Here is a 15,338-nt window from a genome sequence, read left to right on the forward strand (position 1 = left end):
GTCTCACAAAAAGGGGGCATCTCACTATGTCACTCTGGCTGGCCTTGAACTCACGGAGATCCACCTGCTTCTGTGTCGAGTGCTAGGGTTAAATGTGTGCAGCACCGCACCCAGCAGAACCTGAATTCTGATATACGCTCCATCCATCTCTTGCTTTACTCAGGGTTTTCACAATTAAGCGAGCTATGGAGAACGGTGCTTCCTTCCCGACTCCTCACCCCAGCCTCGAGTCCTAATGGAAACTTGAAATTTCCCACAATGCCTTTGAGCCTATGGCCGTTCCCTATGGACCACTGTAAAGTCTGTGCTTCTATCCAGTATCACTACTATCCCACCCACAGACTGATGGGTGTGCTTTATTTGACCTTATCCAAATCCCTCAAATGCATCAGATTGAGTGAGAAAGCAGGAGGCTCTGCACCACTGATTCTCGGTCTAGCTGTCACTGTTTGGTCCAGCATCCGGACTCCTATCAAAGGACCGTGCATGAGGTACAAAGGTCTTTTGCAGAGGTTCAAGATCTTATCATCATTGGGGGAGGCTAGCTTGATTTTTTATAAGATAGGGACTTTTGCATCTCAGGTTAGCCCCTAACTCCAATCTTGCTAAAACCAGCCTTAAATTCCTTGGAGATGGAGTTTATGCCTGCATCTAGTGTGGTATATGTGTATGTGTGTGTACTCATGTGATGTCGTTCTCTACCATGCTCCCATTTTGTCTCTTGAGACAGAGTCTCTAACTGAGCCTCAAGTTTCCTCTTTTGGCTAGGCTGCCTCACCAATGAGCCTTAGGTATCCACCCACCTCCACTCCCCAACCCTGGTGTTATAAGCAAGCACAGCCATGCTCAGCCTTTACATGGGGCTGGGGGTTCAAACTCAGCCCCTCGTGTTTGCCCAGGTGAGCTTACTCAGTGAGCCTTCGCCCCAGCCCAACCCCAGTCTTCCTGGCTCAAGTACCAAGTACCCAAGTGCCAAGATCATAAGCACATACTACCATGCCCAGTTTATGCCTGCAGTTTGTCTGCAGTCTTTGTTAATCTGAAGACTTTTCAATGATCAGTGAAGAGCCACACCAAGAAAGGTTGCTGTCAACACAAACTACTTGCCTCTAATAGGCAGCCATTGGCTGGAAGCAAGTTAAAACAGAAGTGAACCCTTGCCCCCACAGGATTTGTTTTGTTTTGGGTTTTTTTTTTTTTAAGACATGCTTTTTCCGTGTAACCCTGACTGTCCTGGAACTTAGTCTGTAGACCAGGCTGGCCACATACTCAGAGACCTGCCTGCCTCTTCCTCTTGAGTGCTGGGATGAAAGATATACGGCATAACTACCAGGCTGGAAAATCTACTTTGTAAATGAACGTGATCTTTGAGAGGGCGATAAATGTCTGCGCTGCTCTGAGTCACTGGACTTGGGGAATGGTGAAATTCAAGTAGTTGCTGCCTTGTATTAATAACACTGCATCAGGCATTCACTTGACGATACTGGGTCTTAATAAAAGCTGGGCTGCCTATTTTTAAGACCTAGAAAATAAACTTAGCTGACCACAGCTCTCAGATTTTTGTATGATTATTGAGAACACAAAAAGCCAGCACAGGAGGAAGCTTAATGGAATCCAGCAGGAGTAATTTGTGATTAGAAACCCCTACGCAACATCTCAGCCAAGGATGATGGTGATCCATCTTAAGTGCACACGTGTCCCACGCTGGGCGCTGATGAGTCTAATCAGACACACTTCACTGACATTTTTCACAATACCAAGGGGCCCCTAATTGCCAGTGGGTGTGGAGAGCTGGGCTTCTTGCTGCGACTCTGGAGTGATCGTAAGGATGAAGAGCCTGAGTCAACAGCCCAGTGGTGTGATCCCAGCTTCCCAGAGAATCTCTACCTCCATTTCTTTGTCTTTATGTTGTTTCAGCTTATTTTACTTTTGTAGACAGGGTCTCATAATATAGCCGGGGGCGGGGGTTCGAACTCAACATGACCCTGCCTTTGCCTCTAGTGTACTTGGATTACAAGAGTGCCCTACTAACCTGAGTTAGTTTTATTGTCTTTAAACAGGGTTGACACCTTTCAGGGTAATGGTTTGATTTTTGTTCTATTTGTTTTGGGTCTCATGCATCTGAGGCTAGTGTCGAATTCACCACATACTCCACCATGTCCCCGAATTCCTGATCTTCCCGACTCTACATCACGACTGCCGGGATTACAGGCAAACACTACCAAGCCCGGTTTCTGAAGAGCTGGAAAACAGAGCCCCAAGGATTTGTGAATGCAAAGCAAGCAGCCCGCCCACTGATCTACATCCCCGGACAGTGGTAGATCTGTGAAGATTAAACCAGCTCCGTTCACTAGCCTGGCCCTCAACATGTCTGTCAATTTCCCCATTGCTACTCCAGGGTGCCTACAGGCAGGAACAGCTGAGGGTCTGCTTTCTTATGCCTTGAATCTTTGTTATGGACATTTTTCTCTGCCAGAAGACCCAGCCTATGAGGAGAGACATGGTGACCACAGGGACCCTTTCTGGAAGCCAGCATTCCCTCTGCTCCCCGGTGTCCATCACCCAACCTGAATCACAGATCAGCTCTGAGTACCTGGCCTGCTGGTGATCCACTCAGCTCCGGCTAGGGAGGCTTGGCTCCAGCAAGGGTTAAACATTCCTCATTTGGTTTGGTTTTCTGCTTCAATTTAACAATTTGGGAAGCTGAGGATTGGTAAAGAGAGAAAGACAAATGATCTATCCCATGTTTACCTCCCCATCTCCACCGTCCTGCCCTGTGTCTGGGCGGTAGCTATGCTCAGGTGCTGGTGTAGATTTCTGCATCACATCCTGTGGACTGGAAAGATCTCCCCTCTCCACTGAGCACATCCACCATTTCCCCATCTGTTCCCTCTTTTTGTCCTTTCCTGGCTCAACATCTCCTGCCCACAAAATTCAGCCGCTCTTCTCAGTATGCACCACGTACCTGACCCTTTCTAGGGTGATCACTGGGGGTTCTAGGGTGCCACCGGCCACAGTTCTGCCCTCCAAGTGTCCTTGTCTCAGCACCCAAAGCAGGTGACAAACGTGAGCCCAGCTCCCCTCTGCTAGGCATCTTTTAAACTCCTTGATCTTAAATCAACCACTTCATCTGAGTGGCCATCTCTGAGTTTAAAACCCTAGGCAAAATCCATATTTTAGAGGCACTGAGAGATGTAGTGTTTCCTGTGTGTTGGGCTGAGCACTCGGTGGATGCATGCACCGTGAAGTCGGCCTGCCCTCCCTCTTCCCTCCACCATCCTATCTTCCTCTTCCCTTCAGCCAACTGCCTTCTCTGAAGAAGGTCCCGCAGGGTCTGTGGGTGGCTATGGAGCCCAGAATCCCACATCAGGTGGGTACAGGGACCAAGGCTTGTGCCAGGCGTGTGAAGAGTGAGGAGAAGCTGAGTTCTGCCTGCTAAGAGCTTTCTTTCCAAAGGATTCTCAGCCCTCTGACCTTCTTTTCCTTTCTCACAGTGGCTAATTAGTGCCCATTGTGGGCTCCTTTTTAGCCTTTCCTTTTCTGAACTTCCAGTTGGCCCCTTTTGCTTCCCCTGCCCTCTGAGAAGCAGGGCTAGGACGCATTGGCTGAGACAAACTAAAGCAGCCCATGGCCTGTGCTAAGCATGGGGATAGCTGCCCATCTTCCTGCATCATGGGGATTCTGAAGACTAGAGGAAGAAGGGGTCACCTCCATATCCCCATCTTCTTGTCTGCTCTCTGTCACCCACCTGTCATCTGGAGCTGTCTGTCTAAACCCGGAAATACTTGGGGCAATGAGAATCAATGTTTTGGTCAAAGTTCAAGATCTTCCTGCCCATCCACAGCCTTACAAGGTTCCATGATCACAGAGATCACCAGGGACACCCCATGGAGGAAAGCAGAAACCATTCCAACCTTATCTGGGGGTGACCACTTTCTCTATCACTGTGGGACACAACCAGGGAAATCCAGGTACCTAGATTCACTGGAGTAAGCAAGCAATAGACCATCTTGGTGAGTGGTAGCCAACACGAGGCAGGGAAGTTAGAGGATTTATCATGAGCTGCCCCAGTGATGCAAGAAGAATAGTCATGGGAACAAAGATCAGTAGTATCAAGGAGATGAAAAATCACCATGACCACTGGGAAAGGACTCCAGCTACAGTGCAATGGGACTGGTTCAACAGAGTAGAGGAGTGCTGTGGACCCAGGCAAAGCTGCCGATTGCAAAGGAGCACGGACCCACAGGAAGGGTCATAGGTCAGGCTGGAAGGGTCATGGGTTAGGCTGAAAGGGTCATAGGTCAGGCTGGCTCACAGAAGCTCTGAGCCTAAGTTGAAGAAGAGCAACCAGGGCCAATGGAAGGCTTCCTAAAGAGGGATGTCACTGGGAAGGTTGGGAGACCTTGTATCAAAGGTTTGGGAAGAACTGAAGTGAGATCTCTAATGACTCAATGATCGGGAGCCCGGGCTTGCTCCATGCTCTGCACTCCTGGCTGGAGCTTGGGGAAAGACTCTGAAGCATCTCTGAGCCAAGGTGTCCTCAAGCACCACTGCCAGTGAGTGAGGAGACCGCCACATGTTCCCAGCATGCCTTCTCACCTGGTACCGGAGCTGCTGCTAATGGCTTCCAGGTGTGTCCTTGGGCCCCTGAGGTGGAGACTTCATGGAGGACACACCTTCTCCTTTGGTCACCTTTAACCACAGATCCTGGTGCAGGCTCCTGTGCATAGCTACAGTGTTCATCCAAATGATATGCATGGGCATCAAAGGTCAGACTTCCTCCTTATTTGGCTGGCTTCTTACCCCAGAGCACTCCATAGCTGTCATTTCTATTTCCAGTGTATGGGAGGCCCTTTGGAACAAGATGGCTGGGTAGCTGGCCTCTCTAAGGAGCAAGCTTGCTGTGAATGTTCCTGTGCAACAAGTGTAGGCGGGTCTGTGGGGTTCTGTGCCTATAAATCTTGCTCATCTGCCTTTGTAATGATGCTCCTCTATTTCTGAAGTGCCCACGTGTTTCTCTGCGTTTCACAGCAGAGTTTTCCTTGTCCATAACAGCAAATTCCATCTGTGTTTATTATCTAATAAATGTTACTCCAGTGTTGCCCTTCCTGCTTGACCTCTCAAAGGCCCAGAGTCTCCATTCCTGGGTTATTTTCGGCCTGATTCGGCTTTGTCTGAGTCATGCTGTTGTTGGGGTAGCCAATTATTACATATCTCTATCACTGAATATCATTTTGCATTGAGCAGCCCAGGCCAGTGATCTCTCTAAGAAGTCCCAGGGGCGGAGACACTAAGATATGGTAGGATCCCTGCTGTAAGAAATAACCCCATTCTAGGCAATCCTTGGGAAAATAAATTGTAGAAGATGGTGGTGAGGATGTGGGGAAAGGGGGCTGCTTATTTGCTTCCAGTGGGGGTGTAAATGGTATAGCCACTAAGGAAATGAGTATGGGGGTTCCTGAAAAAAACTAGGGAAAGAACAACCGTGACAGCCTGAGGAAATCCAGAGGACTCAAAGTCAGAATATCACAGACGTTTGTGCTCATTCATGCTTGCTGACATGCATTCACAGCAGCCAGGAAATGAAACTAGTCTATGTTAATCTACACATGAATTGATAAACACACACACACACACACACACACACACACACAGTGACATTTATTCTTCCGTACAAAGGAATCAATGATAACATTCACAGAAAACTGGATGTAACTGGAGATCACTGTTAAGTGAAATAAGCCAGATTCAGATAGACAAATATCACATGATCATCTCATATATAACATCTAAATGTGTGTGCAGATGCCCAAGGAAGCCAAAGGCATTAGAATACCTGGAACTGGAGTTACAAGAAGCTGTGTGAACTGCTGGTGTGTGGGTGCTGGGGACTGAACTCCAGTGTTCTACAACATCAGTACTTATTCTTAAACCTCTGAGCCTTCCTTTCAGCCCCAGAAGTCACATTTAAACACACAAACAGAATTGGCCATGGCAACATATGCTTGTAACCCCAATGCTGGGGAAGTAGAAACAAGTGGGTTCCTAGGGCTGACTGACCAGCCATTTTGGAATCCTTGGTGAGTTCCAGGCCAGCAAGAGACTCTGCCTCTAAAAATGAGTGGACAGTGTCTGAGGAATGAAATTTCAGGTTGCTCTCTGGATTTTATATGCACATGTGTGCACACACATAACACACAGAGAGAGACACACACACGGCAGGGGGGAAGAGGGAGGGAGGAAGATGGAGACAGGGAGGCAGCAGTCAAATACACACAGAGACAACACAGAGAGGGTAGAGAGAGAGAGACAAACAAACACATACACAGAAGGAGGGAGGGATAGGGAGAGGAAGAGGGAGGGGCGAGAGAGAGAGAGAGAGAGAGAGAGAGAGAGAGAGGGAGGGAGGGAGGGAGGGAGGGAGGGAGAGAGAGAGAGAGAATATACTCTTTGCATATGCATGTACACTCAAAATAAACAGAGCAATAATCGGGATGAAGGAATTCAGCACCCTGGACAGATCGATCGGCTGAGCAGTAGCACAACTTCCTACAATGTAAGGATCCCTTTGAGTAGGCAGCAGCTGCTGTGCTTGGGCTAGGTAAATGTCCAGAAAGCCCCAGTTTGAGCTCCTGGGTCCCGAAGAAACAGATCAACATGGAAAGGCTTGCTTCCTAGGGGTGGGGGATTCAGAGGATGGAGGAACAAAACTGTGTTACAGAATAAACAAAATATTGAAGAATAAAGGACTATGAGGGTTGGGAGGACCCAGGCCTAGTAAGGGTCGGTGGGCCAACTGCTCTGTGAGTGAGAGTAAGCATTGGGTGGAGTTTAAGGAAGATGTGCTGGGGTCCCTTGTACTAAGCTCTACATTAGTGGTCCTGTAATTCTAGTGCTGGCATTGGAGGGAACGTATAAAATGTGCCTGGGTTTCTATGCTTCTGATTCTAATCTTCATTGGATACTTCCTGCTGGGGAACATATTGCTCTAGGGTTCAGTAGCTTAAAACCACCACTCATGGGGTAAGAAAGAGCAATAATCAGGATGAAAGAATTCAGCACCGTGGACAGATCAGCGGTCTGCGCAGGAGGACGGCTCCCCCAGCAAGTTCCTCAACTATCTGAGTACTCAACTATGGGAGTTAAAAGAGCTTGGATCTGCTGGGTTGTGTGCTGCAGCTGGGATCCCACAAGCAGCTACAGTTGGGTATATCACCTGGGATCTGGGTGGTCTCGGGGTTCAGCTGAGATGGCTCACTTCTGGTCCTATCTGTGTGTTCTTGCACATAGCAACTCCAGGGAAGTCACGGAGCTGAAGGATAAGCACTGGCTAACTCTCCTGCTTACACCACACGTGCCATTATCCCAAAGAAGTAAAGCGGCCAAAGAAAAGTCACCGTGAGAAGGCACAACATGAAAGCATAGACCAGAGTGGTCGGATGGATTTTGGAAACTGGGAATGGCCTCTCATAGCCTTGTTGTGGTTAGTTCCCCACCATTCCTATTAATAACACCACGAAAGCCTGTGCTGTGCTTCACAGATACTGTGCTCTATGGCTCTCTGACGCTGCGGTTCTAATAACTCGGTGTTTTGATGTCAAGATTCTGTGATTCTGAAAACAGGAAGCCTATATAGCTGAGGAAGAGCACAGAGGCCTAAGCAGAGGCTAAGGAAGTCCTGCAAAGGAAGGTCCCACCCAGACCCCTGCCCCTAGCTCCCGTCAGGATCATGCAAATGGCATCAACAACATGTTTAAAATTGGAGAACCTGGAATGTAGGCTGTGGATCATGGGTCCGATGTAGTCCTTGAATCATGATTCATCTAAGATGACCCCAAGCATAACTTCAAAAACTGTGTATGTATGGGGAAGGTGTGTGCACATGAATGCTGATACTTCAAGCATATAATTTTTATCTGTGATATTTTTCCAAGGCTGACAGTTGAACCCAGGGCCTGGTTGTGCAAGGCAAGTGCTCTACACTGGCCCACACTCCCAGCCACTCAAACATAGCTCTAAACCAGTAAGTATTTTCTCACAAACAGTTACCGAGCCCTGTTTTCTGAACAATGCAGATCAGCAAAGCCAGAACTGAGCCCATCCGTTACCATAACTGGGAGCCTGGCTGAGGAAGAGGGGTGTGTTCCCAGCTCCTCCAGATGCACCCATAGCTGCTGAGACCCTGCTCGAGTTCCCAAAGAGCCAAAGCTCAAATGGGCTCCTAAGCTTAGCCCCCACTTTTACCTGAAAAAAAAAAGAAAAAAGGAAAAGGAAAGAGAAGAGGGGGAGGAAAAGAAGGGACTCACCTCTGCTACTTTCTCTTTTCAACCCTCTCCTGCCTCTGACTCGATGGTACCCTGCACCAATCACTTCCTATGCCTGAATGTCAGTGGTCCCGCCCCTTATCTCTTCTCAGAAGTGTGATGGAGAAGCACTTTACAAGGGAAGGAGGCATAAAGCAGTACAGAAAATCACGGCATCCCACCACTGCCGAGGGATGCCCTCTGTTGCTACCTTCTGCTACAATTGCAACCCACTAGCCAAACTACCTTGTAGCACAGAAGAGAAACTGAGAAATAGTGGCCTGCTCCGTCACACCCCAGCAGTATACTAAAACCAAATAACCAAGCCAGCCTGAAGTACATGTGTAAGCCATCAAACCCTGGGCAGGGCAGTAGCAGAATCATCTTTGTCGGTGGAGCATGGGGGGGGGAGGGGAGGGGGAGGAGCACTTACACTTCCCCAGGACTCAGCCCACTCATTTATATTAGCCTTCCCCAGAGGCAGGCCACAGAGTGGAGGAGGGTATTAAATATCAGAGAGTTATTTAAAAACCAATTGCCTGCCCCTCCCAAACAGAGTATGTATGGCCTCTGCTGACTCAACGGAGAAAATGAATCTCGGGCCTATGGATTTTCCTGTGTCTCTAGGCAGTGGGGGAGGAGGGAGGCTGTGAGAAGTGATGGACGGGGGAGGCCCACAGTGAAGTTCCCCTTTCCCAGCCAGGGCAGCACAGAGGACAGGACCTAGGTCTCCCCACAGTCACCATGCCAGGCTGCTGAGTTACACCTCCATCTTCCGCAAAGAAGGGTGGACAGAGTCACCTGAAAAGAACCCCTCCAAACACACAGGGGTGGGGGACAGACAGACAGACAGAGACAGAGGGGGAGAGAGAGAATGCTTATAGTTGCTTTCACTGTATGACTAAGCAAGTTAAGGCCTTAATTTATGAAGCCAAGTTCAAGGCCACATATAAAGGTGGAGGCACAAATGGGAATGAGTTATATCTTATTTCCCTGCCTAAGGATCTAGAGTCTAATACTAAGAGGCCCCCTGTCCATATACACTCTTCTTTCTTTTTTCAGATAGGGGAACTGAGATCTAGAAACAACCTTGCCCAAAAATTTGAGTGATCTTTAAGCATCTCTGAGGGCACAGAGGAGCTGGTGCCTGTTAGATGAGGGGATACCTGTTAGGTGACCCCCAAAGAAGTCAACCTTCTCTGTGTGCCAAGGTGCAATGAAATGTGAAGGAAGCAGGGCCTTTTCAAGAAGAAAAAAGGTTTGAGTGAAAACCCTAAGCACATCTTGCAAGGCTCAGAGAGTGGCCCTGAGATCTAGTAGGACAAGAATCTCAGGAGCAGAAGCCCAAGCTAGGCATAATGGTACTCTCCTTTAATACCAGAACTTGAGAGGCAGAGACCAACAGATCTCTGTAAGTTCAAGGCCAGCCTGGTTTACATAGTGAGTTCCAAGACTAGCCATAGTTATATGGTAACACCCTGTCTCAAAACAGAAACAAACAAAAACCCTGAAGCCTGGTGCAGGCTCATGATGGCTAGTTACTCTACTTGGATGTGATGCAGTGCCTGCTTAGCTATTAGCTCAATCAAAGTTTGAGAGGGCTTCACCACCCATAGGCTCCCAGACACACTGCTGAGGGAGGAAGCCAAGGGAACAGAGGAGTGCCATGGCAAAGAAGCTATGGAAACCTGAGCTCCAAGCCTGGCTGTGGGGAAGCACTTAACCGTCCAAGTGAGGGTCTCTTGGTACAGTTACAAATGAACGATCCTCAGCGAGCTAGCTTCAGCCAGAGACTTTCAATAAAGATTCATTCCCTGGCTCCTTCTTGGTGCTGAGCCCTGGGTTGTGTCCTGACAACCCAGGAATCTGATTGATCTGGAGTCCCCATTACCAATAATTTAAAAGCCCAAGAGAGTTCTAGCATGCTGATCATTAAATGGAATTCCAAAAGAAGACAGGAGGAGACCATTGCAAAAAAGATAAACAGGCAAAGAGCAGATACTTCCATTGACTGAGTCAGGGAGCAAACAGCCTCAGTCTCAAACAGATATACATTTATTGAAGCACCTGCTGGGCATCATACAAAGACAGCTCCTGAAGGGAGAGAGAACACAACAATTTCTTCATTCATACAATACACACACACACACAGACACACACACACACACACACACACACACGGGTCCCCTTGTGTAATGATTATAGGTTCTTCTTAAGTTTCTGTTCCCCAACTAAGGTGTTTAACACCAGTCAACGAAGGTTGCCTGCTACCTTGGAGCCCCTCTCCCTTGGAGAGGTCAGTAGGCAGCAATCAGAAGGCAGCCATCATGAAAACCCAAGAGGGAGCTTTGGCCTCGGCAATAGTCTAAATGCAGAAGATCTTCATGCAGTTGAGTCAGGGAAGCAGACCATTGTGGTCACTCATTATTTAAGCATTTGTGCGGTGTGAGAAAAGGTACCTGTGCCCTCCAAAGGCCAAGGACACAGTCTAGGGCAGGAGTGGGCCCCATCTGTACATATTCACTTCCACAAGAGTCTGCAAGCTGCCCCTTTAAGACTGCAGTTGAAACCTGCATCGGCCCCGTGGGTGAACTGGTATTCCTCTGAATCTATGGACACCGGGTTACACTCAAAGCCACATTCTTATGTACACAGCCATGAATGAGCCTGCTCGTGTCTGTGTGAGACCCAGTTGTTCGGACCTGCTGTGTGCAAGCCTCACATGCACATGCATGCACATCCAAGTAAGAATGAATTTGTAAGACCACACATGGGCATGTGTAGGTCTGTTTGTGTAACGCTTGCCTTTCTGTGTAGAGGCACACATGTATGTGTAAACTCATGTGGCATGTATAGAGACATGTCCAACTCTAAATGTGAAAGCCACTGGCACCTGGAGAGTTACCATAGAGACAGGACTAGGTCAACATGAGCTAGGGTAGGGGACATCATCGCCAGCCTGACCCTTAGTGTTGGTATTTGGTTGTGCCTCCTAAAGAGGTTTCAATCTGCTGGTTGATCTGCTAAATGCAACTTCAGGAAAGAAATCAACCAATTATCCCCAATTCAAGTGGAAAGGACTGACTGATTCTTATGGGGAGGAGGGGAGCCTCCATCCCAACCAGCTCTGCCAAGTAAGATACTCGAATGGCCAGCAGATCAGATGTCAGCTTCTCCAACCTGAATAATTCATGCCAAGACCAGGAATGCTCCCTTCTCTGGAGTCTGTCTCTTTAAATCAGGTCTTGAGCTTCCCAGTTCTGGAGAGAGAGAGAGAGAGAGAAAAAAAAAAAAAAAAAAAGTAAATAAGTAAAAATCCAGAACAAAACAAACCTATTAACAGCTCAGCCCCCACCTCAGCCCTGGATCCTACCACACCCCCAGCCACCACAACAAAATCAGTTTCTGATTTTTCAGCTCCTGGAGCCCTCTCCCAAAAAAGGGACCCCACCCAATATTGGCTGGTAGGGGAGTTTGAAGGGGAAGGGGCTAGCTGACCACGCAGTATCCTGGGAGTGCTTAGTGCTGGGGTGGGGTGGGAAAGCAAGGAGCTGAATCACTCCACCCACCCTGAGCCTTGGTGGGGTCAAGCATGAAGGGTGGAACCAATGGGAGTGGTCTTGGCAGAGGCAGGGCAGCCTGAGTTAGGGGCGTGGGAGACGTGGGGGCAGAAGGTACTTTAGCCTACCCTAGGGCATAGGAAAGGGTCGACAAACGACCACGCACAGGACCTGCAGAGGTGGAGACACAGCCTAAGGGAACTGGGTTCGCAAAGGAAGCAGCCAAGTCTAGGGATTTTCCAGACTCGCTCCCTTAGCACGGCTCCTAGACTACAAGAAGAGGAACTTTGTCAGCCCACCCCTCAGCCCTTCCTCCTTTTCTAGGGACAGCTCGAAACTCCTCTCCCACCCTCGCTGGGTGCACAGACCCACCTGCCAGGTCAGCCCTGAGGGCCCCGCCCCACCTGTGCCTAGGAGGGAGGAGGAAAGAACCTGCTTAAACGAAGGGGGTGGGGAAAGAAGCAAGTCAGAGCTCGGGGAGCCAAACTTCTCCGCAGCTCCAGAACTAGAGAGCCGGGGAGCAAGAGTGCGCAGCGGCCCTAAGCCTGCTGCTCCGGAGTCTCCCACCCCGCCTCCCTCGGCGAGGAGGTGCGGAGACTCCACTGGGGGCGGAGGAGGCGGCCGGGAGGCGGGGAGGGGGAGGCAAACCCTGCCCACTCGGCTCGGATCCCGGAACGGCCGCGGAAGTCGGAGGCCGGAGCTCAGGGCGACGAGGGCACCGGGGGCGGGGGGCTCTGCTCCCCGCCTGACCTCTGTCGCCCCAGTCATCGAAGTGAAGGATCCTCGGACTTTACAAGCCAGAGGACGGACTGGTCGGGACTGTCAGCTGCTCCGGGTCAAGGTCTAGCCCACCGCCATCCTCCGGTGCCACCCCCATCCCATCATCTCCAAACGCTCCCAACTCACTGGTGAGCGCTGCGGGCCGGGGGCTGGATGCGGGGACGGCCGCGATGGCCCCGCGCGCGGGACAGCGGGGGCTCTGGAGCCCGCTGCCCGGGCTGCTGCTCTTGGCGGCGGCGCTGAGCCGACCCGCCGCGCCCTGTCCCTTCCAGTGTTACTGCTTCGGCAGCCCGCGGCTGCTGTTGCGCTGCGCGTCGGGCGCGGAGCTCCGGCAGCCACCCCGGGACGTACCACCCGACGCGCGCAACCTCACCATCGTGGGCGCCAACCTGACCGTGCTGCGCGCGGCCGCCTTCGCGGGAGGGGACGAGGAGGCGACGGACGCCGTGCGCCTACCGCTCCTCACCGCGCTGCGCCTCACACACAACAACATCGAGGTAGTGGAGGACGGTGCCTTCGACGGGCTGCCCAGCCTGGCGGCACTCGACCTAAGCCACAACCCGTTGCGCGCCCTGGGCTCCCGCGCCTTTCGCGGACTGCCTGCGCTGCGCTCACTACAGCTCAATCACGCGCTGGCTCGGGGCACCCCCGGGATGCTGGATGCACTGGACACCGCTCTGGCCCCGCTGGCCGAACTGCGCCTGCTGGGCTTGGCAGGCAACGCGCTGAGCCGCCTGCCACCCGCCGCGCTGCGCCTCCCGCGCCTGGAGCAGCTGGATGCGCGTGTCAACGCGCTGACCGGCCTGGGCCCCGACGAGCTGCGCGCGCTCGAGCGCGATGGCGACTTGCCCCAGCCGCGCCTGCTGCTGGCCGACAACCCACTGAGCTGCGGGTGTACCTCGCGCCCTCTGCTGGCCTGGCTGCACAACGCCACGGAGCGCGTACCCGACGCGCGCCGCCTGCGCTGCGCTTCCCCGCGCGTACTGCTGGACCGGCCTCTGATGGACCTGGACGAGGCGCGGCTAGGCTGCTCCGACGGCGATGCACACGAGCGCGGGGAAGAGGTAGACGTCGCCGGCCCGGAGTTGGAAGCCTCTTACGTCTTCTTCGGGCTGGTGCTGGCGCTCATCGGCCTCATCTTCCTCATGGTGCTCTACCTAAACCGCCGCGGCATCCAGAGGTGGATGCGTAACTTGCGCGAGGCATGCAGGGACCAGATGGAGGGCTACCACTACCGCTACGAGCAGGATGCAGACCCGCGCCGCGCGCCCGCTCCGGCCGCCCCTGCCAGCTCACGGGCCACTTCTCCGGGCTCTGGTCTCTGAGTCTCACCTCCCTAATGGGAGGCTTGTCCCTGTTAGCTAAGGACTTTACTGGGGCAATGCAGCTTTTCCCTGCCTGGTTTGGGCCCCGGAGATGACACACTCACGAGATTGGATCTCTGAGTCCTTTGGATCAATCATAGATTCTCTCCCATACCGAAATTCCAAGGTGTACTCTTTCCCTAGCCTTAGAGTTTCCAGATCAAAAACCCAGAAATCTGTTTCCAAAAACAAATCCCGCCTGCCCGTCCTTACAGGACCATTGAAATTCCCTCTTCCTGTCCTGGCTCACCCAATGACCCTGTCTTCCATTTTGAAATCTCTTGCACTTTCTTCGCCACTCCACATGCTTTGAGCCAGACACCCTGGCTAGATCGCACTGACCTCTGTCCCCAGCTAGGAGCTCTCAGTCCCTTTCTCAGAGTTCAGGTCTCTTTGGAAGGTTTTTATGAAGTGTGAGCCTTTTGTCCCACCCCAGAACTCTGGGCTGTCCGTCATGTAACCCACATCGGAAGGCTCTATGGTTTCAGTGACCTCTTCTAGTCTGACGTGCTTCATGCCCTGGTTCTAGCTCAGGCCCTTCCATTCCTTGGCCCTGGCTGGGTCTCAGCTCCAGCCCTGCGTCCCAAGGGCAAGCCTTGGTGTAGAATCCATTCTTAGGCTTTTTGTTGGGGCTCTAAAGTTCCAACACTCCGTGTTTGTCCTCAGTCCGAAACTCAGCCTTCACCCCAGTCACTTTCAATCCCTGGCCCAAGCCTTAGGCTCTCAGTTCCCTTGACATCCATCGCCGGCACTTTTACCATTCATTGATCATTCAGAGAGCCAGAGAGGAGTCTCCCCATAGTGGGGCGCTATCCACTGCCCTCCTAGAAGTTCTTCCATCCTGCAGGACAAGTGCAAGCACCCCCATAGCATATAGGCACACCCTAGTGAGGGAGAGGGCAGGTGGGGTGAGCAGGGTCTCCAAACCAGGGTCACTGGTCCGTCTGGAAAAGAGAGGCTTGGAGCTGCTGCCCATCCAGACCTCTGTGCTCTGCCACCTCTATGGTCCTCCCTTGGGAACTCCTTGCCACCACCTCTCATGCCTTCTGGAAGGGGATAGAGGCTGACCGCTTGTCTCAGTCTTAGTGGAAAGCTTTCCTGGTCAAGGTCATGGCCTCGGTGCCCTGCCTTCTGCATGATCCCAAAGCACAATGGTGAGAAAGGAGGGACTGTCTCCCTGCCTCTCACCCTAAGTCAGGCAGAACGGCAGGCCTGTGCTGCCTCTGCCCAGGAAGTCTTCCTCCTCTGTGTATTGGCTTGAGGCCCGCCTTCCCACCCTCAACTGAGAAATCTGAACCTCCCTTGGGCTGTTTTCTATAAAGTCTGCAATA

At 51.6% G+C, this 15,338-nt stretch overlaps 1 protein-coding gene across 1 annotated transcript; it reads left to right on the top strand.

The window, feature by feature from the left end:
* Positions 1-12,813: 12,813 nt before the first annotated feature.
* On the top strand, positions 12,814-13,968 carry TPBGL (trophoblast glycoprotein like; the record flags this gene model as incomplete). Its single annotated transcript, XM_080912741.1, has 1 exon — positions 12,814-13,968. One exon carries the CDS (start codon positions 12,814-12,816, stop codon positions 13,966-13,968), a length of 1,155 nt encoding a protein of 384 aa, XP_080768867.1.
* Between the last annotated feature and the right edge of the window lie 1,370 nt (positions 13,969-15,338).

The sequence above is a fragment of the Micromys minutus genome, assembly GCF_963924665.1.
Source record: "Micromys minutus genome assembly, chromosome: 2".
Lineage (NCBI taxonomy): Eukaryota > Metazoa > Chordata > Mammalia > Rodentia > Muridae > Micromys > Micromys minutus.